Source organism: Mustela nivalis (genome assembly GCF_964662115.1).
Source record: "Mustela nivalis genome assembly, chromosome: 15".
NCBI classification, from domain to species: Eukaryota; Metazoa; Chordata; class Mammalia; order Carnivora; family Mustelidae; genus Mustela; species Mustela nivalis.
The window spans coordinates 37,252,927-37,279,699 of NC_139034.1; the positions used below are offsets into that span (position 1 = coordinate 37,252,927).

General features: G+C 39.0%; 1 protein-coding gene across 6 annotated transcripts in view; it reads left to right on the top strand.

Moving 5' to 3' along the window:
• Nucleotides 1-26,773, top strand: part of MTRF1 (mitochondrial translation release factor 1) — a 71,924-nt gene that overhangs the window by 27,212 nt on the left and 17,939 nt on the right. For all 6 annotated transcript variants that reach the window (XR_014303482.1, XM_082701368.1, XM_082701372.1 and 3 more), the window contains 5 exons: nt 2,073-2,164; nt 3,586-3,667; nt 3,868-3,975; nt 13,417-13,589; nt 19,560-19,677. Coding sequence is in view for 5 of the 6 variants with exons in the window: in XM_082701368.1 (XP_082557494.1) it covers nt 2,073-2,164; nt 3,586-3,667; nt 3,868-3,975; nt 13,417-13,589; nt 19,560-19,677 (573 nt within the window). In the remaining variant the exon portion in view is untranslated. The remainder of the gene's footprint in view (nt 1-2,072; nt 2,165-3,585; nt 3,668-3,867; nt 3,976-13,416; nt 13,590-19,559; nt 19,678-26,773) is intronic.

A 26,773-nucleotide genomic window follows, 5' to 3' on the forward strand; every position in this document is an offset into this window, starting at 1 on the left:
GGCAGCGGCTTAACCCACTGAGCCACCCAGGTGCCCCTATATCTTTATTATAGCTCATCCTGGATAATTACGATACATTCCTAACTTTTTGTGCCATTTCCAGGCTTTCCCAGTCCAAGGACAACCTTAATCAGATTACTCCCCTGCTCAAAATTTTCAGTAGCTCCCGTTGCCTATAAATATAAATTTCTCGATTTGGTATTTAAGAGCCTTTGCAGAAAGGCCCCTGGGTGGCTTAGTCAGTTAAGCATCTGCCTTCAGATCAGGTCATGATCCCCGGGTCCTGGGATGGAGTCTGGTTCGCTCTCTCCCTGGTGCTCCTCTCCAAACCCCACTTGTGCTGTCTCTCTCTCTCTCTCATAAATAAAAAAAAAAATTTAAAAAAAAAAGAAGTTTCTGAAAACTGACACCAGCCTCTCTGTATAATGTATTAATTCCCTTTGCATATGCAAACCTTTCAAGAAAAATAGATAACTTGCTGTTCCCTGAATATACACATCATCCCATTTCTGTCTTTAACAAATTGTTACCCACCAATTTTACCTTGTTAAAATTTATTTCACTTATAAAGTATGGCTTGGATGTCATACTTTGGCTTCAGTCCCCTCTGTAAAACAAAAATGTTATCTTTTTCTGTTTTGAATTTTGAACCTTTATGTAATTGTCTTAATTTCTGCCACTTCCCTCATTATCTGTTTCTCAAAGACAGAGCCTGTGTCTTACTCATTTTTTATTTCCTGCAACACTGAACATAGGATATAATAGACTCTCAAATTTTTCTTGATATAATGAAACTGAATTAGGTTAGATTTCAGACATCAGAAAATAATAAAAGGCCACAAAAATAATTTTATGTGACTGCATATCAGGTTTTTCTGATATCTTTGACACAGTAGGTACCTATATGGAGTAATGTCTGCTTAGTGTCCATTTGTGGCATAAGTACATGATATGGGGCCATGAGTGATATTACAATTCTGCAACAGATGATCTGTAATTAGAATTTAGTTCAGAGGACATCTATCCAGGAAGCCTTCCTCAAGTGCTAAGGTCTGGGTTAGACCCCCTCCTTTGTGCCTCCATGGCACTGTCCTATCCCATACTGTACTCATGTGTACATGTCCTATTTCCCACCAGACTGAGTGACTTAAGGCCTGGAACCACATTTTATTCATCCCTATGTCTCCAACAACTAGCAGAGTATCTGGTGCATAATAAGTGTTAGATGTTGAAGGTATGAATGAGGAATAGAGTCCCATCAGGTGTTAATGACTTCCATGACCAGGGAAGAAGTTTCAAGAGCCTTCCCTGTTTTATAAATAGGACTTTTTATTTCTGTTTTCTTCTTTGCTATTAAGAATCAAACATTTCTACATCAGCTGGCAAGCATCACCACTAACAAATGAAGTCTAGGTATCCAGAGCAATGGAGTCAAAGGTCGTAAGATCTACTATCTCTCATTGTTAGCTTTTTTGTTGGGAGTTCCAGGATTTTAACTTTCTCTCTTGAAATGATGTGAAAAGGACAATTGTTTCCATAAAACAGAGGTTACAGAGTTGTTTCATTTGACTTACATGGTGCTTTTAAAAAGTGTTCACTAGGTATAAATATTTCAAGAGATTTCAAAATTCTAAGAGTTCTTATTTCTGACTTTGAGGGGAAGAAAATGGAGGCTTCAGCCCTCCCGGATTACACCACGGTGTGCTGAGTAATGGCTGCTACCTTTAAGACAAGATGTGGTCACTCCAGTTTACTCCAAAACTTACCTTATTTGGGTCTATATTTAATTAACCAGTCCTTTTTCAGACTTGTTTTATTAATCATTGATTTCTGTAATTAGTTTTAGATATTCAAATCATAAACTTTTGGGCAATGATCATACATACTTCCTTACACACTAAGTTTTTTTAGACATGCTTCACAAGTACTTATTAATTTAATATTCTCCAACTATTCTGACCTTTTGTATAATCCCTCCTTCACAACTGAAATAAAATTTATAAACAGAAATTAGCTAGCTATATAAGAGTTTTCCTGTATTTAAAAACACAATTTTTGTTGATGGTTTGTAGGTCTAAATAAACAAGATGAAAAGCAGTTACAAGAACTTGCATTGGAAGAGAGGGAAACTATCGCTCAAAAAATCCATGTGTTACACAGTGAGGTATGTTTTAGGAGGTAAACTGCTCAATCATGTTACTATAAAAGAATACTGTTTTACGAGGCTATACTTTGGTGTTCAAAGTCCTTTCCAAACACCAGTTTATTAAACCTTTGTTAATGGTGAATGAGTAAGCTGGGTTTAGTACTGTAATTTGCTACAGAATGAGGTTGAACCGACTGGAATGACAGAAAATAAAACATCATCTCCCCCCTCACCTCCACGAGCAATTATGTTCCAAAGCTGTTAACTTGCCAGCCAAGGCGGCAGATGCTGGTAAAGAAATTTAGTTCACCTAAAGAATCACCTAACAAGAGGAAGAATTTAGTTTCTAAGCCTTAGAAAAGGGGAGTGGTACATAGTGATTGTGTTAATTAAGGATCGAAAATTTGCTTTCTGTATAGAGTGGAGTGATTCCAAAGGTACAGACACAGTTGGTTCATACCAAGTCTTTAGCTCCTTGTAGTTCAATGGATGATTTGTCTAAAAGGCAGTGAAAACCACAGGGCTGTATAGCATCTGTAGTTTCTTCCCTTCTGTCCTGTTTGCCCTTGTCCTGCCTTCGGGCCCCCTACTCTGGGACTCCATACAGGGGCTCGTTGAGAGGAATGAGGTAGAGGTATCAGTTACTGTTATCACTGATATAACCAGCAAGTCAAAGGCAGAAAGACTGTCGCTCTTGGTCTGATATTCCCTCTCACAGATTACCATTTCTAACAGAGATGGAGTATTTCAAAAATTGGCAGTAGGGAGAGTCATGACCGGTAGGTAGTTTGATTTGAAAAACGTTTCACTAATAAATAAAAAATAAAATTGCCTCCCTTTTCTTCTTTAGAAGGAAACTAGTTACTTTATTAGGAAGCCCCTTGTTTTTTTGTCACAACTCAGAAACCATTTCAGCCTTATCCTGGGAGTCCTCAATATATTCCTTAAGCAGAACAGCTCTACTGAGAACAGAGGGCACGACCTGGGGCCAACTGTCATCTGTGGCAGGAGAAAATACGCAGTCATATGTGAACAGGCCTCATTTTCTCCAAGTGAAGACTTTTCAAAGCTTCACATCGTCATTAGATGAAAGAAGTTGCTGTTTAGAGCTAATAAGAGGCAAAATCTGAAAAAAAATGAATGGAACGCTCCGGACTTTGATCTAAACTTGGGCATTTTAGAAAATTAAGATAATCTGATAGCATTGTGGAGAATACCCTGACAAGTAACTCCATTGTTAGCATGAATTGATCACTTATTTTAGTTCTAATGCAGTCTACTTATTGTAGCATTTAATGACTAGATCTCATTGGGATACTATATAATTTTGTTAATCACTGACTTTTTTTTAATGTTTGGAGGTCTTTTGTCTAAAATCAAGCAATAGTATAATCATGGAAAATATACATACAAATGCTGATCTTTTTTTCCTTTTTCAGCTTTTCCAGAGTCTGGTGCCAAAGGAGAAATATGACAAAAATGATGTTATTTTAGAGGTGACATCTGGAAGAACTACTGGAGGTCAGTTAAATAATTTTATCTTAAATGATCTAAAAAAACACTTAAATTTTACCTTGGTTTGATACTGTATAACTTTAACAGTCCAGTAGTTATGTTTCACTATGGAAGCAGTTACTCCTTATTTCCCAGGGGGCCTGTACCTAAGAAGGGCTTTCTTTAAAACAATCTGTGCTGACTGAATATTTTTTGTATTTTTTTAGGTGATATCTGCCAACAGTTTACTCGGGAAATATTTGATATGTACCAGAATTATTCAAGCTATAAAAACTGGAAATTTGAACTCCTGAATTATACACCAGCTGATTATGGTAGGAATATTTGAGGGTTTAGCCCATAGATGATGCTGAGAATTATTTTATCTCTGATCTTGATTAGAACTATGTTGTCCTATTTTTTTAAAAGATTCTATTTATCTATTTTTGCAAGAGAGAGAGCACACATGAGTTGGGGGCGGGCAGAGGGAGAAGCAAACTCCCCGCTGAGCAGGCAGCCCAATGTGGGACGCGATCCCAGGAACTTGGTATCATGATCTGAGCTGAAACCAAGAGTAGGACACTAAAGTGAGTCACCTACGCACCTGAAGTCCTTAAACTTCTAAATACTCAGTTATGTTAAATCAGAACATCTGATAGTATCTTTGTTCCTTATTCTTTTAAGCCATATGAAAATTTGTTTCTTCTTGCTTATACATTGAAACCCAATAATAAAGTAGGGAAAGGGGATTAAAGTAAGTTAAACAATAGAGAAAAATGAAAGCTACTATCTAGAATAAGTAAGTTGTGCTTGGTACAGGTTTTATTTTATTAGTCCCCCTGCAGGGGGAGCAGCAGGCAGAGGGAGAGGAAGAAGCAGGCTCCCCACTGAGCAGAGAGCCTAATGTAGGACTTGATCCCCGGACCCTGAGATTACAACCTGAGCCAAAGGCAGATGCTTAACCAATCGAGCCACCCAGGCATCCCTTGGTACAGGTTTTAAATACGGTCACTGGTCAAGGAGAGGGAATTGAGAGAAGAGGGAAATAAAAACCAGAGCAACCACATGGTGGTGGGAGAGATCTTGGTGTGTATAGGGCAATGTTAGGAAGCCAGTCTACCCAGAGCATATCTGTGACAGGAAGACATAGTAAAAGGTGAAAGATACATATGATCAGAAGAGAAACGAGAGTATGTGATGGGAAGACATAGGAAATGAGTTCCAGGGGGTATAGTTTGAACAGCCTTAAAAGCAGAACAGGCCTTGATTGTTAGAGAGTAACGACCTATTGAAGATTTTATCAGTAAGCGTATGATCTGGGGGCACCTGGTTGCTGCAGTCCATTAAGCCTCCAGCTCTTGGTTTCAGCTCAGGTCATGACCTCCGGGTTGTGAGCTGGAGCTCCATGTCCAGCTCTGTGCTCAGTGTGGAGTTCGCTTCAGACTCTCCCTCTGCTTTCCCACGCCCTGCTCCCTTGCTCTCTCTCAAATAAATAAATTAATTATTTTTTTAAAAAGGCACATGATTTGATAAATACATATCTTAGGGAGATTATTAGATAGCATTGTGCGGGATGGACCAAGAGGTTCGATTTAAGGCGAAGTGCAGAGTGGTTGCTAGAGCAATCCAGGTGTGACTAAGACTTAGACCTGGCATAGACCTTGGCAGACCTTCACAGGAAGAGCAGACAAAAGACGGGCCCGCGCTTGCTCCTGTGTCCTGCATACAGTGTAGGTGATCTGATCCTCACGGCCCTATGAGATAGGTAGTATCAGTCCCATTTTACAAATGAGGAGCTGGGTTTAGAGAATAAGTGACTGATCCAAGACCACACAGTATGTAATGGCAGTCCCGAGATTGAACTTAGGTTTGTCAGATCCAGTACCACACTACATCCTAGTAGTCTGTTCTAATGCAGACAAGATGAGCCATGGGGATCCTGATCTTCCTAGCCAGAAAGACTGTGATATTCTTTCAAGTTGGAGAGAGAGCCCATATGGGAAGAAAAAATGATAAGTTGTTTTTGAATGACTAACTCTGTGGTTATTGTGAACACCCATTTAGAAATATCCAGTAAAGGCTGAAGTTGTGTCAGCAGAGCTTTGGTGAGAGACCAGAATGAGGGAGAGAGATTCAGTAGCCCTTACCCAAAGATGGTATCTGACACTGAGAGATTATGTGAGGGAGAGGCTAGGGAGAAGGAATATTCAGGGCGCCAAAACCTACATTGTAGGTTACCTACATGTAATTACCTACATGTAATGGCCACATTGAGAAAGATTGACTCTTGGCAAAAGAAAGAGAGGAGTGAGATAAGCAGGAAAAGGATGAGTACAGTATAATATTATGGAAGCTAGAGATGAGAGAGTTTCAACTTTCAGGAAGCTTTCAGGAACAGCAGCATTTTGGGACATCTGGCTGGCCCAGCTGGTGGAGAATGTGTCTCTTCATCTTGGGGTTGTAGGTTTGAGCCCCACTTTGGGTGTGGAGCTTACTTTAAAAAAAAAAGTCTTTAGAAGTACAGCATTATGAAAGAGAGAATGGTGGCAAATGTCAGCAGTGACCTCTCTCAGATATTTTGAATCCAGCTTTTAAGAATGAAGGATGAGCTCAGTAATAACAGGAAGAGTTTCTGGTTCCAGGGATGCAGAGCAGCCTGAACAATCCCTAGACAGTGGTTGGGAAACCTTTCTTATAGATAGACTGGCCTAGTGGCAAAATAAAATAAAGGCACTTTAAGAAGTAAAAAGAGCAGGAGACACACCAGATGGCTGGGTTGGTTGAGCATCCGATTCTCAGTCTCAGCTCAGGTCTTGATCTCAGGGTTGGGAGTTCAGGCCCTTGCATTGGGCTATACAAACTGGGCATGGAGTCTACTTAAAAAATAAAAAAAACCCTTTTTTAATAAAAAAAAAAAATTTCAAGGACTATTTTTTTTAAAGAAGGGAAACTTTAAATATTTTACTCTAAAGACTAGGAGGGACACCTGGATGGCTGGGTCAGTTTAGCATCTGCCTTTGGCTCACGCCCTGAACTCAGGACATGATCCCTGGGTCCTGGGATTGAGTCCCGTATCTGGTCCCTGCTCATCGGGGAGCCTGCTTCTCCTTCCACCTGTTGCTCCCCGTATTTGTGCTCATGCTTTCTCTCTCTCTCTCTGATAAATAAAGAAAGAAAGATTGGGAGTAAACCTCTACTCATTAAAATTAGAAAATAATATATAAAAATTGATCTATTTGTAATCAGGAGAAGAAAAATATGTGAATAGAAGGTCTAACATAGAGAAGAGGTGAAAAACACCTATCTTATAAAATATGCTTACTAAATAATAGGTGTATATATTTTAATGTTTAATTGAAATGGAGAAGAACTCAGATTCATACAGCACTAAAAGCTAAGGTTGAAAAGAAACATACTTTCAGGCAAAAATTCACGCATCAGGTGACTTAGAGCCTTGTAGTTTTGCGGTTGGAGGTACAGATAGGGACAGTATTCAAGTATTCCATGAATAGTCCAAGCTAAATGATTACAGGATGGTTTTTGTGGCAGCAGGGGAGGGCGATAGCTCTGGGTATGTAACGTAGGTCTGACGCTTTGTTATTCTGTGTACCTGGCATCTGACAAATTGAAATCTCTTCCAAGTTAAAGGGATTCTATGAAATGCTCTGGTATCTCTTCCCTCCCAACAGATTGATGTTTATAATTGCATTTTGTTATCTTCTGCTTGCTAGTTAAATTCAGGGAAAGGTACTTCAGGTAACATGATGGTTAGTTCTATGTGTCCAGAAGACGTACTTCTTACCATGAGTGTGAGAAATAAATTTGTAAGGGGAACCCTGGCATCCTTGAAGGGCTCTGTGATGGCTCTTCTCTATGGGACAGACTCAACAGTAGGAGCTCTGGTAACTAAACTGGGAAACCTAAGTGTACTGGAAGTCATTGGGTTTTAGGGTGGCAGGGGTGAAGGGTAGCAGTCCACAGCCAAAGGCCAGATGAGTGTAGTTACTGTCACGGATGGCAGAACCAAGGCAGCAATCGGAGTTGTCTGACTTTTGCAGCCTGAGGCATTTGCTAGTTGATTGTGGTGCCCCTAGAAGTAAAAGAGGTAGGAAGACTAGTACATTCTCACTTACCTGTATGAGCAGAAAAGTTTTAGATCAAGTGAACAAAAATGTAACTTTAATCATAAAAATAAGCCATGGCCCCTCAGTCAGTTCTCAGACTTGAGCCAGTGGATAGGCCCAAACCCCTTGAATAAAGAGGGGGTGGGGTCCCCTTGAGGAAGGACCCCCATATATTGCCAAGTATTTATGCTGTTGACCCTTTTCCCAGCCTCCTCCCAAAAGGGGTCTGTCACCTTTTCCCAGGGTAACTATGCCTTAGAGAAATTGGAATAACCAGACTTTGCGGGGACTACTGGACACTGGCTCTGAACTGATGCTAATTCCGGGAAACCCAGAGCATCTCTATGGCCATCAATTAGAGAAAGAGCTTGTAGAGTCACGTGATGAATAGACTTTTAGCTCAGGTCCTGCTCTCAGTGGGCCCAGCAGGCTCCCAAACCCATCCTGTGGTGTTTTTCCAGTTCTGGGTACATAATTGGCAGATACACTGAGCAGCTAGCAGAATTCCCATCTTCTTTCCTGACTTGTGGAAGGAGAACTCTTAATGGTGGTAAAGGCCAAGTAGAAGCCACTAGAACTGCCTCTACCTGGGAAAATAGTAAACCAGAAGCAAATTTGCCTTTCCAGAGAGGTTGCAGAGATAAATGCCACCACTGAGGCATCAGGGACTTGGAAAATGCAAAGTTAGTGATTCCTGCCACATCCCCATTCAGCTTGTTTCTTTGGCCTAGAAAGACAGTAGATGGAGCTCAGTGAATGACAGTGGGTTACTATTAGCTCAGCCAACCGGTGATTCTCATTACAGCTGCTGTACCAGATGTGGTTTCATTGCTTGAGCTATTCATACCTCCTCGCACCCGGTGTGCAGCTGTTGATCTGACAAATGCTTTTTTCCTCCATACCCATCCATGAGGACCACCAAAGGCGGTTTTCTCTGAGCCGGCAAGGCCAGCAGTGCACCTCGCTGTCCTCTACCTCAGAGGTCTATCAACTTTCCTGCCCTACATCATAATTTCCATTTACAGGGATCTTGATTGTCATTCTCTCCCACATTGTCTTGAACTGGTCCAGGAGAGCCAATGATACAGTTCCAGTCACTACTGATACTTACTGACGGTAAATATCAACACTGCTAAGTATGCTGCGAGTGTTTATCTCAGTTATTCCTCACAATAGCCCCTTCGAGGGAGGGAGGTTGAGTTCAGGCTGTGTCATATGCTTACACAGGACTTTAAGTACGACTCACGTGATCTGCAGTATGAATGGCCTCTCATTCAGGTGTGCAGTACTGTTATGCGAACTGTAATTACCATTTACAGAAAAGGAAACTGAGGCATGAACAAATGAAGTAACTTGCCTGAGGGCACACAACTAGGAGGAAGAGCTTAAATTTGAACCTAGGCGACCCAAGATTGGCTCTGGTGATCTGTACAGTAAAGCAGCCCTCTCCTTTCAGGTCATATAAATTTAAATATGTGCCCTGGACATGAAGTAGGTAAAGGAGGTGAGGGGAATAATTTTAAAAGTACAGAATGAGGGGTGCCTGGGTGGTTCAGTGGGTTGGGCCTCTGCTTTTGGCTCAGGTCATGGTCTCATGGTCCCAGGGTCCTGGGATCGAGCCCTGTATCGGGCTCCCTGCTCAATGGGGAGCCTGCTTCCCCCTCTCTGTCTACCTGCCTCTCTGCCTACTTGTGATCTATCTCTCTGTGTCAAATAGATAAATTTTAAAAATCTTTTTTTTTTTTTTTTTAAGATTTTATTTATTTATTTGACAGGCAGAGATCACAAGTAGGCAGAGAGGCAGGCAGAGAAAGAGAGGGGGAAGCAAGCTTCCTGCTCAGCAGAGAGCCTGATGCGGGTCTCAATCCCGGGACCCTGGGATCATGACCTGAGCTGAAGACAGGGGTTTTTGCCCACTGAGCCACTCAGGTGCCCCTAAATAAAATCTTAAAAAAAAAAAAAAATACAGAATGATTTCGAGGTGGAAAATTTTTATTGTTGTGGCCTCACTCTGTCTCAGTGTTGAGGTATTTTTCAGAATTGACCATCTTGACTATACTGAGTGTGAATGGTAAACATTACATTTTTCCTATCACCTGACCCCTAAATGCTTGTCATCTTCTTTATCTGGTGTTCAAAAAGATAAACATTAACCTGTTTTACCGCTGGAGGACTGGCTATTTTGGACTTACTTTTTTTTTAAGATTTTATTATTTGACAGAGAGGGAGAAAGCACAAGCGGGGATGGGGGGAGGTGTAGAGATAGAGGGAGAATAAGGCTCTACTGAGCAGGGATCCTGGCATGGGGCTCGATCCCAGGACGCTGGGAACTTGACCTGAGCTGAAGGCAGATGCTTAACCAACTGAGCCACCCAGGCACTGCTGTGTGGGACTTACTAAGAGACAGGTCAGTCTCTGATAAGGTACCTTCCTTTGGCATTTTGTACAGTAATTTAAAACTATGCCTAATTTTTATCCATCATGCTGACTTTATTTTTTTTTTTTCCTCAAAGATTGATTTATTGAGAGGGAGAGAGAACAAGTGTATGTGAGTGAGAGGCGGGGCAGGGAGAGAGAGAGAGAGAGAGAAGCAGACTCGCCGCTGAGCTCAGGGCCAGAGCTCATGATCCATGAGATCATAACCTGAGTAGAAACCAAGAGTCAGACACCCAACTGTCTGAGCCATCCTGGTGCCCCATCATGCTGACTTTAGAAACTGAGTGGGTTAAATCCGATGTTGTAGCACTGAGTCTTCATTAGAAGCATATTAGGAACGTGGCAGCAGCAGTAGTGGCATAGTTAAGGAAATTTGAGTTAAGGATTTTATAAGCAACGAAACTAACTTACAAGTATAAGGGTACAAACTTAACAATATGCAAGAACTCAAGAAACACTTTCCCCATGGTCCCTTTCTGGGGAATCTGTTAGAAAACAGGACTTTAGACAGCTAAAATATGAAGTTTTGGCATAGGGATGGGGTGAGCATCAAATATGTGGCTACCTGTAGAACTAAGTCTGTATGGGTGCATGGGTGGCTTAGGCAGTTAAGTGTCTGACTTTGGCTCAGGTCATGATCCCGGGGTCCTGGGATTAAATCCCACATTGGGCTCCTTGCTCAGCAGGGAGTTTCTTTTCCTTCTGCCTCACCCTTCCACCCATGCTTAGGTGCTCTCTCTCTCTCTCTAATGAACAAACAAAATCTTAAAAAAAAAAAAAAAGACCTAGGTCTATTTGAGGAGAAGCAGGGAAGAATACACTATATAACCACTGTAAGATCTGACAGTATTGAGTACACCCATTTGAAAAATGGGGGAAGAACACGAAGAGCATATTCAAAAAAGTTGTAATGTTTTTAGTAATCGTGTTGTGGCAGAACTCGCATTGTTACTCTGAGACTGTTGTATGTGTACTGCGGAATAAAGTACATGAGTAGTTAGGAGATATTCTAATTGTAGTATCTTCTCTGTCGTTGAGAACCAGATTCTTGGTATAGAAGACAGAGTGATAGAGAAGAGGCTGTCGTCTTGAATTTACTCTGGAAATATCAGTAGTCAAGAACTCCAAATGGTCTGAGATTTTACCCCACTCGCAAGCTAACAAGTTAGCATGCCACACTTTCATGGGTCAGAGGTGGAGGATGGTTTATTACTCACAGAAACAGTAACCAGAATATCAACATTTTTGTGCTGATTCCATGAGCCCCAGGTCCTACAAGGTTACTTGAAGGCCAGATGATACCTGCCTGTGCAGTAGGTTTCATTATATGAGAGGAATTCCGAGCTAAGTGATCTCAAATTTTTTTTCTTCAAGAAAAATTAAAGAAAGAGAGCACATGAGCCGGGGAAGAGGCAAAAAAAAAGAAAAAAGAAAAAAGAAATAAGTATTATTTCTGAAAGGAACCAAGACTTCTTGGGGAGATCACTGATTTCTGGTCTGGGGCAAGAATAGTTCAGGATAATCCTGGAATAATACCGTAATAAGAGGTGTGTCAAAAAGAACTCAGAAATTAACTTGAAGAGGCTCCTGCAGGCCAAAGATGGATACGTTGAACTTTAATCATAATAATTGCAATTGGTTTAAGCATGCTAGATGTGTTCAGATCCTTGAATTCATAATGATATTTTAAAAATAGTCATCTGCAGGTGATTAATCCTAACTCATATTGCAAAACACAGATACTGGTAAAATGGGTAAAGGAACAAAATCAAGCATTTATCCTGCCTTTTCTGTATAACTCTAGCACAGGGTAATCAACCAGTAGACAAGGGGAAATGTCCTTTATCAATGTATTTTAGCTACTAAAACCTGACAAAGAAATTACAGAATTAGACTATCACTATTTTATAACCCATGATACATTAAACATCAAAGGCTGCCAAGACCATAAAAAGAAAGAAAACAGTCATTATGTGCCTCCTGTAGTCCTGCCAAGGAGCTCAAGCTGGTGTCTGATCCGGTCTCTGGATCCATCTGCCAAATTGTAGCCAGAACAGAGGGCGGAAGATAGGTGAATTAATTGTACCAAGAGTATGCAGTGGGCAAATGCATTCTGTGGGAAATTTTACAGGTCAACATCCAGGTTCCTCAGGAGATAAGTTGGAAAGAACAAAAGAAGTAGGTGATGAACATGTATAGATGAAGAGCTTTAAAAGGCATCAGACTAGGGGGCACCTGGTTGACTCTTGATATTGAGGTCATAAGTTAGAGCCCCACATTGGATATAGAGATTACTACACAAAAATAAATAAATAAACTTAAAGAGGATGTGAAACTTTTTTAAATGGACAAGACTAGACTGTAGCACATTTAGGTAATAAAATTGTAGCAGGAATAAGTCAGGATCATAGTTACTTGTGAGAAAGGAAGGGATTGTAACTGGGAAGGGGCACATGAGAGAGCTTTTGGGTGACTGACAAAGTTCTTTTTCTTGATCTTGTGGTCACTAAACCATTTGATTCATGTGATTTTTTTTATGTCTGTATTTTATAATAAAAGAGTTATTTTATAATATTTATAATATATAATTTATATTAGAAATATATATAATATCTATATTATATATTATAATGTGATTTATAATATAATATTTATAATAAAAGAGTTATTTTATAATAAAAGCGTTTTTAAAAAAAATATGTCCAATAAGAAACTAGCTTAGGCATTAAGATTTGGTGCGGGGGAGGAGCTTACTGTCACACCACATATGAGCAAGAGCTAAATTTCAATAGACTCTTGAGAACTTGGGAGGACCTATAGAGTTTGCCATCATTATTAAATTGTTATGTTTTTGAGCCTTCTTATATATAGATACCATATCAGCCTAAGGTTGCAGAGGGCAGTTCAATGCAGAAAATGTCCCAGTATTTTTTTTCTAGTAATACTTTTATTAAAAAAACTTGGCTGATTATAGAAAATTTAGAAACAAAGTATAAAAAGTAAAACAAAAAAATATATTGTTGTTCTGTTACCCAGAGGTAAGCATAAATAATGTTTTGGTATATTTCCTTTTCTATATGACTACATTGACATTGGGAAAAGATCATTTTGTACCTATTTTATGTTCTCGTCTTTGGCTCTGTACTTGCATTCAGGCCTGAGTTTAAAGGTATTTAAGATCCAGATCCCTTTCATTTTTGGATTTTCTGTTCCTAGGTGGGCTGCATCACGCAGCTGCCCGAATTTCTGGTGAGAGTGTCTACAAGCATCTGAAGTATGAAGGTGGCATTCACCGAGTTCAGCGAATCCCTGAGGTGGGCCTGTCGTCAAGGATGCAGCGCATTCACACAGGAACCATGTCTGTTATCATCCTCCCTCAGCCAGATGAGGTAACTTCTTGCACACGTTGAAAACTTACTCTCATGTAGTAGGTATTGTGCTGAGGAAGCTTAACTTCTAGCAAACTGATTTTTGGGGTTTCACATTGAACTTTGCAGTTTCTACTGGGAAATCCTTAACTCTTCCCCAGGTAAAGTTGCCCTTCTTACGCCTGACCAAGATATTTTGTTTTCTTTAATTAGAAGCCAGTTCTCTTCATAAAATAGAATTCACAAACCTTTTCAGATCTTCTTGCTTAAGTATTATCTTAAGAAATATGATTTCGGGCACCTGGGTGGCTCAGTGGGTTAAGCCGCTGCCTTCGGCTCAGGTCATGATCTCAGGGTCCTGGGATCGAGTCCCATATCGGGCTCTCTGCTCAGCAGGGAGCCTGCTTCCTTCTCTCACTCTCTATCTGCCTGCCTCTCTGCCTACTTGTGATCTCTGTCTGTCAAATAAATAAAAATCTTTAAAAAAAAATATATGATTTCCACAGGTAATATGTTGAAATCAGTGATAGAATATCTGTATGGGGTCAGTGTCTTATTGAAGCCAGCCATACTGCCTCTATCTTTTTTCCTAACTTTTTAAAATTTAATTTTAAACATACAGAAAATTGGAAAAATACCACTCTAAAAACTTATATAACCTTCACTTGGAGTCAACACCTGTTTATATTTTGCCACATTTGCTAGATTCCTATATGTGTGTGTATGTATACTTTTTAAAAAATAACTATGAATAATATAGCAATCACTGTGAGACTTCATCCCTCAAATCTTCAATTAACATCTCCTAAGAATAGGACATGTTCTTAGGAGAAGATGAACGGATGAAGTTGTGCATATACTCAGTGGAATATTATTCAGCCATCAAAAAGAATGAAATCTTGACATTTGTAGCAACGTGAATGGAGCTAGAGGGAATTATGATAAGTGAAATATGTCAGTCAGAGAAAGACAAATACCATGTGATTTCACTTATATGTGGAATTTAAGAAACAAAACATAAACATAGGAAGAAAGAAAGAGAGGGCAAACTGTAAAAGAGGCTATAGAGAACCAAACTGAGGGTTGTTGGAGGGGAAGTAGGTGGGCTACTTAGCTTGGGCTAAGTGGGTGATGAGCACTAGGGAGGGCACTTTTGTGATGAGCACTGGGTAACATATGTAAGTGATGAGTCCCAAAATTCTGAAACTAATACTACACTGTATCTTAACTGGAACTTAAAAATTTAAGAAATAAATAAATAAGTAAATTGGGTAAAATAGCTCAACCCCATAATTTTTCTTTTTTGGGGTGGGGGAAAGACAGAGGGAGAGAGAGGATCTTAAGCCGGTTCTATGCCCAGCACAAAACCCAACTCGAGGCTCAATCTCACGTTGCTGAGATCATGACCTGAGCCGAAATGAGGAGTTGGACACTTAACCAGCTAAGCCACCCAGGCGTCCCAACCCCATAATTCTTCTGTAGGGATTAAATGAGACACTAAGGATTATCCACTTGTCCCCAGGAACCAATAGATTGGAGACCTTTGTATAACATCAATAATAAAATTGGATCAGTTATTAGAAAAATACTATTAGCTATGAAAATCAAACACAAGTCTGTAATATTTCTATGAAAAACTCCTATGCATGTCTCCTCACAAAATACTTCTTTACTATAAATGTGTCAAGTTTTTTCTCTCACCAGGCAATTTCTTCAATTCTGTGTGGACACCAAGTTAGGTATCCTACAAGTCAGTTCAGTTCTGACAGCGTCTACTGGGGAATAGCTAAGAGTTCAGCCTTACAACACTTTCTTCCCTCCTACTTCAGAGGCTAGTCACAAGTCCAGCTTGTCACCTGTGCTTTCCTCCAAGTCACTATGAATTGAGAGGTTTCCACAACCTCTTCTTTGGGTTCAGTAATTTACTAGAGTGGCTTATAGAACTCAGACTTCCCACTGAGCATGGAGCCCTGTGTGGGGTTCACTCCCATGACCCTGAGATCATGACCTGAGCCAAAATCAAGAGTCGGACACTCAGCTGACAGAGCCATCCAATGCCCTCAACTTTTTTTTTTTTTTAATGCCGTTATTTTTTTGAAGAGTCTGGAGCCTTCGTCTTGTAGGGTGTCCCACATTCTGGATCTGTTTGATTCCTCTTGGTCCTCTTCAACTTGTCCTTTTATCCCATTGCATTCAGGTCACAGGTTTTGAGCGGGAATACTTTACAGGTGTATATTCATGTTGCGTCTTATCAGAAGGCACATAATCTGAAATTGTCCGATTTTCAGTGAAGATGACCACAAAATCAGCTCCATTGTAAAAGTGTATTTTTTTTTCTTTGCAGTTACTGAGCAATGCCTGCGATACATAATAGCCTATTTCCAACTTTTCTTCCATAATCGTAACATCCATTAGTGATCTTTTTTGCCTGAATCAGTTATTTCATTTGGGGTGGAAGATGGCGATTTTGTAACTCTGTCATTTCTTCTATATTTGTTACCTGGCATTCTTTTCTGTCAACAACTTTCCTCCCTACTACCTTCTCTCCTTCCTTCTTGCTTGCTTTCTCTTATTTTACTTCATCATAAACTCAGTATTATTTCATCTGTTGACTTCATTGTAGACTTACATATTTGTTTTTTAAATTGTGTGAGTTATAATTACTATGGTTTTTGATGTTCAAACTTGTCCCTGATTTGGCCAGTAGTAGCCTTTTTAGGGGAGTCCCTTTTGCAATGACCCCATCAATTTTTAAGCATACCCTTGCTTTCTGGTATAATTAGATATCCTAAGCCCACCTTCTGCCTTTCTGCCCTCAGACTTGGGAGTCAGATCTCATTTTTTTGGTGAGAAATGTACCCAGAAATCAAGGTCTAGGTACTAGGTATGCTCATTATTACTAAAGTCTGCTTATGTTTAGATTTCACAGTGGACAGAGCTAGGAGATACATAGGCACCAGTTCAAGTTATTATTACCAACTCAAATTTAACATTACAGGGAGTTTTCCCCCCTCACCATCTTGTATTTATATCTCTTCCCACTTAGAGTAAAAAGTTTTATTTCTTAATCACTTAATGTGTTTACTTTTTTCCTTATTATATAGCATATATAAAAACTTAAAAAATTACTTCGTAAACTACTGAGCAATGTTTAAGATTTCTGTCCTTAGAATATAGTCCACCAAGAAAGCATAGTCAGAACGCAGTGTTCAAAGACCAACAGAAATAATGTGTTTCTGTTTGGTTATGATATCATTATGGTAATTATTTTGAATATTAGGATTTGATTTTTCCTTCCTCTTTTATCTAATTTAATTTTTGTTGTATGGAAGCGTTTATGTCTCTCAGAAATCAAAACTATTAAGTTGTCTTTCTTTTTCTTTTTTTTTAAAGATTTTTTTTTTTTTTAAATTTATTTGACAGAGATCACAAGTAGGCAGAGAGGCAGGCAGATGGGGGCAGTGGGGGGGAAGCAGGCTCCCGGCTGAGCAGAGCACCTGATGCGGGGCTCAATCCCAGGACCCTGGGATCATGACCTGAGCCAAAGGCAGAGGCTTTAACCCACTGAGCCACCCAGGTGCCCCTTAAGTTGTCTTTCTTAACTCCTTATTCCTTCCACTGTTCTCACCCATCCCCTTATTCTTTTCATATTCTTGGAAATTAAATCCATGTGGTAGAGTTTGCTTTTCATAAAAGAGCAAAGTCTTATTCTCTTAATTGACATTTAAAATTCTTTGTATACTATTAAGTCACTGGCTCTTTGTTCAGAATTTCCCAACAGTCATTAGGTAGTTTCTGTAACACTTGGGAGAATATGACATATAATATATTTGCCATATAACTACTTAATATACTGTAACCACAAAAATGGGAAATTGCTGTTCATCTCTTTAGTGTTTATTGAAATTTTAAGGTAGTCTTAAATACTGGCATATTTTTAAAAAGCTGAATACTTTTTTTTTTCCCCACAGTAGAGTATTCATTTTAGAGGAAACAAAAGAATAACCATGCTGTATAGTAGATTGTAAAATTGACCCCGTTACTACTGTGCTTTACAAAGAGTCACACTTGCTGTCATTCGTACAAATGAATGGTAAATGTGAAATAAGATGTTAGTTCTCTCATGAAAAACAGCATATTTTGTACTGTTTTTCTGTGTGTGTGTGTGTGTGTGTGTGTGTGTGTGTGTGTGTGTAACAAATAGGGGCTTAAAACAATAAAAATTTATTGTCTAACAGTTCTAGAGGCCAGGAGTGTAAACTCAAGGTATCTTCAGGGCTGTGCTCCCTCCAAAGCTTCTGGGTGGGGGAGGGATGCTCCCTTGCCTCCCCCAGTTTCTGGTATCTCCAGGTGGCCATTGGCTTGAAGCTGTATAACTCTGAATGCACATGTTCCTCTCATCCTTTCTCCTTACCTGTCTGAGGGCACTTCTCATTGGATTTAGGATGTGTCTGAATAACCCAGGATGATCTCATTTGAACTCAATTACAGCTGCAAAAACTCTTTTTCCAAGTAAGGGTCTAGTGTTAGAATGTGAACGTATCTTTTTGGATGCCTCCATTCAGTCCACTAATCACTGCACACACACAGTTGGTTCTCATTGTTCACGGTGGTTATGTTCTGTAAAGTCTCAGCAAATGCTGATTTAGCAAATACTGAACCATCATTTCCCCTAGGGAAAATTGTGTGTGTGTGTGTGTGCGCGCGCGTGCACGCGCACGTGTGTGCATATGCAGGTGTACATATGTTTATATACCTATATATAGATTTCTATATCTATGAGTCTGCGTTGATTATAATCTTAAAAGTTACCCATCCAAATAAATACATAAATGAAATTTTTTTTTAAAGATTTCATTTATTTATTGAACAGAGAGAGAGATCACAAGTAGGCAGAGAGGCAGGCAGAGAGAGAGGGGGAAGCAGGCTCCCCGCTGAGCAGAGAGCCCGATGTGGGGCTCGATCCCAGGACCCTGGGATCATGACCTGAGCCGAAGGCAAAGGCTTAACCCACTGAGCCACCCAGGTGCCCCAATACATAAATGAAATTTTAAAACCAAGGAAAGTAACCCACCTGGCTACTTAGAATAGATTCTATTTTCTTTATTTTAGAAAGAGAAAATGAGGTTCAGAAGTGTTAGGTGACTTGCCTGAGGCCACTTTACTAACAGATAGATGCCAGAATTGGGTTTCACACCCTGTCCAACTGACCCGAGAGCCAGAGCTTCTTGTATTATCTTTTCTGCCCCCTCCTGTCTTCATTCTCTGGTCAGACTGAAAAAAGAAAGCAAACTGTCACTTTGTTGGGCATCAGTTGGGCATGTGCCTGTATAGGACAGCTTGGATTTTTTGCTGCCCTACACAAGTTCTCTGGCAACTTTGAAAATGCTGTAGTAATTGATTTGGGGGAACAAATGAAGTAGGTGAATTTGCAAGTACAGAATCAGGGAATAATGAGGATCACAGTTACATACACACATATGTACATACATATATTTATATGTATGTATATAGGGAGAGAGAGTATGTTTTCTATCCTGTGGCTTTGTGGGATGATGGATGCTGAAACTTGAAAGTTTGCATAAACTCAGTGATCTCATGGCATCAAAAGTCAGTGTCAAATATAGGGAATTTATGGTTCTTTCATTGTTATACGCTATTTTTTAGTCTAATGGCTGTGACTTAGAACAACAACACAGTTTATTTGAAGAATCTTGAGATAAATTTAGTATTAAAGTATTTGTTGGTACGCCTGGGTGGTTCAGTCAGTTAAGTGTCTGCCTTTGGCTCAGGTCATGATCTTGACCTGGGATCGAACCCCACATTGGGTCCCCTGCTTGGCAGGGGGTCTGCTTCTCCCTCTACCTTCTGCACCCCTGCTTGTGTGCCATCTCTCTCTCTCTCTCTGACAAATAAATTTTTAAAATCTTTAAAAAAAAGCTAAGTGTTTGTTGAGTGTAGAATTGACTTCCGTATTCCCTTTTGTTCTAGGTAGATGTGAAGGTGGACCCGAAGGATTTGCGGATAGATACATTTCGAGCCAAAGGAGCAGGAGGACAGCATGTTAATACAACAGATAGTGCTGTCAGACTTGTCCATATCCCCACAGGTAATCAAGTCTGTTTGCTTTTGTACTTTTGACCTGTTTTTATGTCTTACAAAACTACTCAACATTGAGAAGAAAATAGTTTTGTGTTAGTGTCTTATTTCTTGCACAAACCCTTTAAAGGTGACACTGGGTCATGGGTTTTAGGTCCCCAGTGTTCATATCCCACTTCTGTTTGGAAAAGGCACCTCTTGTAAAGGATGCAGACACTGAGTGTTCCTATTCCAAGAAGCTGCCCAGGTGTACCAGATGGCGATGAGCAACCAGAGGTGTCCCAGCCTAAAAAAACCCACAAAAGTGGTCCTGGACATGCCCCTGCAATGGAGCTTTTGTTATCCTCCTGTTCTAGACTGACCACTACCTCCGCTGGTCTGTGTTGCCTTAATGCTGTTATTTTGAATATTGGTAATTTTGGTATACTGTGAAGTAGTTTTGCAGCCCTTACTGTGATTTAAAATATTTCTGTCATTTTTCACTTCTGTCCACTTCTATCACTTTACTTCCTTCAATTTCAAGCTTTTAAAATTTCCTTTTTAAAATTAATTTTTATGTTAGATGTTAAATGGTTTTAAAGGCCACTGGGAAAATCCTTTAACAAAAACCAGCAGCTCCTAACATGTCTTTTTTCTCCCCCTCCCTCCTGCCTTGACCCTAACGTCCCATTAACCACAGGCAACCAGTTTAAAACTCTTAGTTATTTTTTCCTGGTAATTACCTCATTCTAAATAGTAGGCAGATCGTGCTCTTCCGATAGATTAAATGTAAGATTACGTACATATTGACTTCTTAATGTAGTAGATAAAGATTAGGCTCTCATAATGGCCTATTTTCCTCTTCCTAAAATATTTATATTTTGGCAAAATTAATCTTCACTACTTTCATGTAAAGAACAAGTATATAGTGTTCACTGCCGAGCCAGGAAGCATACAGGTATCTCCCTGCTTTTCAAAAATTCACATGAAGCTGCTTTACTTTTATGAAAGACCTACATTATACCTGTTCTCACCAACCAAAAGAAATCTATAAAAGATTTTCACTTTTATAAAAAGTGAAAAGCAGAAATAGTGTTCAGTATTTTTTTGCAGCTAACAGTTGTAGAAGATTTGCACACTCTGGGTGGTGAGAGCAGCCCCCGCCAGCTCCTTCCCCAGAACTATATTCAGCATCTCAGCATCAGGCTATCACAGCTATGAACTCTGTGAGCATCTGTGTATCTCAGTTTATTTTCTCAGTTTACTTTCTCAATTTATTTTGCATGTCCATGAGCAAGATGTGTTTTAATAACAGATTTTGCGGGGTGGGGGGGTCTTGGAATGCACAAAAAATTCTCTATATAACTTAATGGTAAGTGCTCTTCACTTTACAACATTTCGGCCTATGAAAGATATCATAGGATTGTTCTACTTTCTGTTAGCAGGGGAGACATACTGTGATTTCATTTCATAGAGTTAATGATTACTTCATTGCTTTTCTAGTTGCTTCTCTTTGACTCTGAGTCTTTGATCTTCTAAAAACTCTATAGAATGAAATTAACCAGATTTTCTAGAGGGCTGACACATGGAAGAAACACCTCTGGCAGCGCTCTCTAGAACGGTTGCTCACCACGGCTACAACACAGAGGTGGTTCTGAACACCAACAGGGAATTCTCTTCAACCCTACTGTGTGTTGGATCCTCCTGTATCTTGGATCCTGTCTCATCTCTCTTAGTGTACTCCTTCATTTTAGTGAAGTCCTTTTTCAAGTGGTTTCCTGAGAAAAGATGCATGTGCATATTCTGAAAACAGCTTTATTCTAAGCTCATACTCCGCTGACTGTGAATACTTGATTGGAAATCGTTTCCACTTAGAACATGTAAGATTTTCATCATTCATTATTTCTTCTTTTTTTGTTGTTGTTGTTGTTTCATGTAAGTAGGCTCGTGGAGCCTAACACAGGGCTTAAACTCATGACCCTTAGATCAAGACCTGAACTGAGATCAAGAGTTGGACATTTAACTGACTGAGCCACCCATGTGTCCCTATCATTCATTTTATTTGTATCTGAAGTATTTTCTTCAATAATTTCTCATTTACTGTTTTCTTTTTCAACCTGGAATTTCTTTTTTTTTTTTTTTTTTTTTAAAGATTTTATTTATTTATTTGACAGAGAGAAATCACAAGTAGGTAGAGAGGCAGGCAGAGAGAGAGAGAGGAGGAAGCAGGCTCCCTGCCGAGCAGAGAGCCCGATGCGGGACTTGATCCCAGGACCCTGAGATCATGACCTGAGCCGAAGGCAGCGGCTTAACCACTGAGCCACCCAGGCGCCCTCTTCCTGGAATTTCCGAGTCAGAAGTTAGACATCTTGGATTTATTGTTTGTCTTCTTTTTTTTTTTCCTTTCACATTGTCTACCACTTTGTGTTTTAGGTTTTTTCCCCAACCCTTTTACTGAATTTTAAAAATTTTTTGTTCTTTTTTAAAAATTTCACAAGCTCTTTTATTCTCAGAATTGTCCCATTTTTATAGCATCCTTTTATTATTATTGATGCATTTTTCCTTTTTTATTCAAATATATTAATTTTAATTTCCCTGAAATTTTTTTCTGCTACCTGCAATGTCTCTCTTTCCTTCAAGTTTATTTTTTCTGTTTCACTCTTACTTTCTGTTTAGAAAGGTCTGGAAATTCTTTGTTGTCTTCGTATATACATAAAAACTCTGAGTGTTTGGGTGCCACTTACCCACTAGTAAGTTTCACTGTGGGCCAGTTAGATTATTAATTAGCTTTTTTATTAGGGACTCCCAAATGTCAGTGTTTGTACAACTTTTCACTTGGGTAGTTTGTTTTCTCCTTAGTAGGATCCTCCAAGATACATTTAAGAGTAAGGTCAAGGTCTCACCATTCAATAAGCAAACTAAATCCTCTTACTTTCAGTACCATGTCTCATATTTATTCTCCTTTGTACCAAGTCCCAAGGCAGACTTCCCTTATTTAATTCTCTAAAGACTGTACCTTCCACCTCCTACAGATCAAGGGAGGGGACTTAAAGATCTACTTTAAGACTTTCTGTTTTTAGCTTTTGAGGTACCTGATACCTCAATTCCTGAGCCCTTCTGGTACTCAGGCATGGCAAAGAGGCTTGTTTCTTGCCAGCTCTCCCACTAGAGGGAGTTATGCTTCACCTTTCTCCCCACTGCTGAGTCACTTACCATTCTTCCATATCCTTTCTGCCTTTATATATTGTGCTTGTGGCTATGTGCATCACCTGTTTCTATTTTGTATTTCCATTTCTTGTTCTTGTTGTTTTAGTGGGATTTTTTAAAAGAAAGAGGAGGCCATCTTGAGATCAGATGTCACCTTTAAATTTTAAATTCATTTTCAGCCTATTGTTTTTGCTTGTACTTTTATAATAGCAAAAGTTAATGTAACCTAAATATCCAGCAACAGCATAATTTTATAATCTCTCTCAAGTTGATTTTTATTCCATAAGAAACTGTAAAAACTGAGAATATATACATAAGCAAAAAACCAGAAAACATCTATAACCATTCCCAATAACCACTGTTTGGTATATTTCTTTGGTGTATATCCTTTTGAATTCTTTTTTATGCATATAGAAACATATCCTTTTTTTTACCAAAAATGAGGTGATAATTTTTGTAACTTACCATAATTTACCTAAGAAATCCACAAACTTTTAGATACTCATTGTCTTTTACTTCAACCTTGTATTACGGGATAGTGTTCTATATTATAAACTGTCCAGAATAATAATAATGAGCTGAAGCTGAAATAAAAATTAAAATGAGAAAAAGTCAGGTAAATGTAATAAAAATTCTGACAAAAATGAATCAGAATATTTTAAAACATATATCCTTGTGCAGCCAGAAATTACTGACTTGACAAAAAGTGACCGATGTTTTTGTTTCCAAGTTTACCTTGGGCCAAATTAGTTTTTTAGCCACTTAGATCTAGTTCTTTGATTTAAAAGAGGCCTTATGGCTTACCCTCGAGCCTCCCCTTTAGCAGTGTATCACAAGGCCTGCTGACTTTTTTGAGTTCATGTTGTTATGATCAAGTGATTTCTTGAGTCAATGGTATGCTTGGAAGCTTACCATGATTTCAGCATCTGTTGCAAAGAAAACTCAGTCTGTCTTCTATTCTGGCCACTCCACAACCCTTAGAATGGGAACTATGTCCGTGCTAGACTTGAAAGTGAGAGCTGTAGGTCATTCTTCTGTTTCCCTCTTGCACATGGGCTTTTGAAGACTCGTATTATTTTCTAACCTACTGCTTTTACAGAATTTCATTTTTCAGCCATTGGAAGAATGGTACCATAGGGGTATGGTTAAATGATTGTTCAGGGAAAAGTTAAATTTTTTTGGTAGAATTTATCAAATCAAGATGAAGACATTAATATTTTGTGCTTTAAAGCAAGCTTTTTAGTTTCTTACCAGTTAGTGAAAGTGGGCCTCTGTAATTCTTAACACTGTATCCCTTCATCATCATAGATTATGGATAATACCTAGTTCTTCCAAATCAGATTTAATTTTTTACTTCATTTTGTATTTTTAAGATTATAGGATTTTTATTTAACCTTTGATTATGTATAATTTATTTCATCTAACCTAAGAACTCATCAACTGAAAGATATATCACTATTTTGTTACTATGAAGAAATATAAAAAACACTGCCAATTAAACTATCATATGCCAATGAGTGTGATGCATCTCAAGTTCAGAGATGTTCATTTTTTTAAGTGGGCTGTTTAGAATAAAATATGGTGTATTTGTTCTCATTTATAATTGAAAATATTTTAAATAATAAATGTAGTTATTTAACAAATATATATTAGATACCCACTTAGAACTACTGCTGCCTGGAATTTTGGAATCTCCTGTAGAGTATTGAAACAACACAAGAGTTTTTTGGTGGTTTTTTGTTTTTTTCAAAGGCCTTTTACAGTTTTTTCAACAACTCCAGTATCTTTAACAGCTCTTCTGTTATTCAACTTAACTCCCTCTACTCTAATCCTCTATTCCTGAGGGAGAATTTAGGATTAGCTACTCTTCTACAGAAAGTGTAGTAAAATACATGATCAGGTGATTCCCTTGGGAATTACTGAGCTGGTAAGTAAGAGTTGTAGGCTAAAAATTCTGACCTGAGCCTCTGGATAGGAATAGTGCTGATGTGTAAGCAAAGCTTACTGCCGGTCAGCTGAGACGAGGAGGAATTTGAAGGAAAGCTTATGAATATCTTGAAATGACTATTTTCCTATCCTTTTGGGTGGTGAAAAAAGAAGAGCAGATCCCAGACAGCTGCAGGCGAATGCCTGAAGACGAAAGCAAGTCAGTGCCCCAGCCCAAACTCGTGACTGCAGTAAAGCAGTCAAGAACAAACTAACAGGGGCACTTGGGTGGCTCAGTGGGTTAAAGCCTCTGCCTTTGGCTCAGGTCATGATCCCAGGGTCCTGGGATCGGGACCCACATCGGGCTCTCTGCTCAGCGGGGACCCTGCTTCCCCTCTCTTTCTGCCTGCCACTCTGCCTACTTATGATCTCTCTCTCTGTCAGATAAATAAATAAAATCTTAAAAAAAAACTAAAAACTAACTAACAAACTCACGAATCACAGAACTGTACCCCTGAAACTAATAACATGTTATATGTAAATAATAATGATCTGTGTAAAACATCACTAATTATATCCTGGAGGGTTAAAATAAAAAGATACCAAAATTTAAAAAACAAAGAATAAACTAATAGAGGTGAAACCTGGGTGTTCCTACTGAAAGTGTTAGCAGGTGTATGTTGTAGCTTATTTAGATAGGGGAAAACGCAATTGGGAGAGGAGAATTTTGTCTTGTTTAGGGACAGTAGAATTTTATAGGAATTTTAAAAATCTCCACCCAAAGAATTGCCAGTCTTTCAGTTCAGCTGGCCTAGCTAATACGGTTTTTGGGTTCTGTGGTTCAGAAAGAAAAATAATTTCACCTCTAATGTACCAGAGAATGGGATTGGACACAGGCCTTCAGACTGGTAGCTGCAAAGTTAAGGACAGCACAGCCTGAAGTCTTAAGGGTCACTCTTCAGGTCGAGATTTGGGCTAGTAACTGGGCTACACTGGCAAAATCCACCCAAATCCAGAAGTTGGCTAATGAAAGCATGTATGATTAGATGTGGGATTAGCTGAATTTAGAGCCAGGACAACTGAGAAATATTTGCTCTAAACTCTTCCTTGTAAAGAGTTTAGTTTCTTCTTTGGTTTCTATATATAACATCTATATATTGACCCTTGAACAACGTGGAAATTAGGGATACTAACCCACTCAACCCCTTGCAGTCCAAAATACACACACAACTTTTGATTACCTCAAAACTTAACTACTAGTAGCCTACTGTTGACCAGAAGGAAGACTTACCAGTATCATAAATAGTGATTAACATAGGTTTTGTGTTGTATGTATTATATATTACATTCTCTTTTTTTAAAGATTTTTTTTTAGTATTTTTTTTATTTGTTAGAGAGAGAGAGACACAGGCAGAGAGAGAAGCAGGCTCCCCGCTGAGCAAGGAGCCCAATGCAGGACTTGATCCCAGGACACTGGGATCATGAACTGAGCCAAAGGCAGGCACTTAACCAACTGAGCCACCCAGGCGCCCCTATATACTGCATTCTTACAATAAATTAGGCTAGAGAAAAGAAAATGTTATTAAGAAAATCAAAAAGAAGGAAAAATACATTTATAATACTATATTTAAAAAGAAAGAAGGCATAAGTGAATTTGTGTGGTTCAAACCTATGTTGTTCAAGGGTCAACTATATAAAGTCGTTTTTATTTTTTTCCCTTTATTAATTTTTTAATTCTTACAGTTAACTTACAGTGTTATGTTAGTTTCAAATATATAGCATATATATAAAATACGTATGCAATAATTTAACAATTTTATACATTATTCAGTGCTCGTCACAATAACTGTACTTTTTTTTTTTTTTAAAGATTTTATTTATTTATTTGACAGGCAGAGATTACAAGTAGGCAGAGAGGCAGGCAGAGAGAGAGAGGAGGAAGCAGGCTCCCCGCAGAGCAGAGAGCCCGATGCGGGGCTTGATCCCAGGACTCT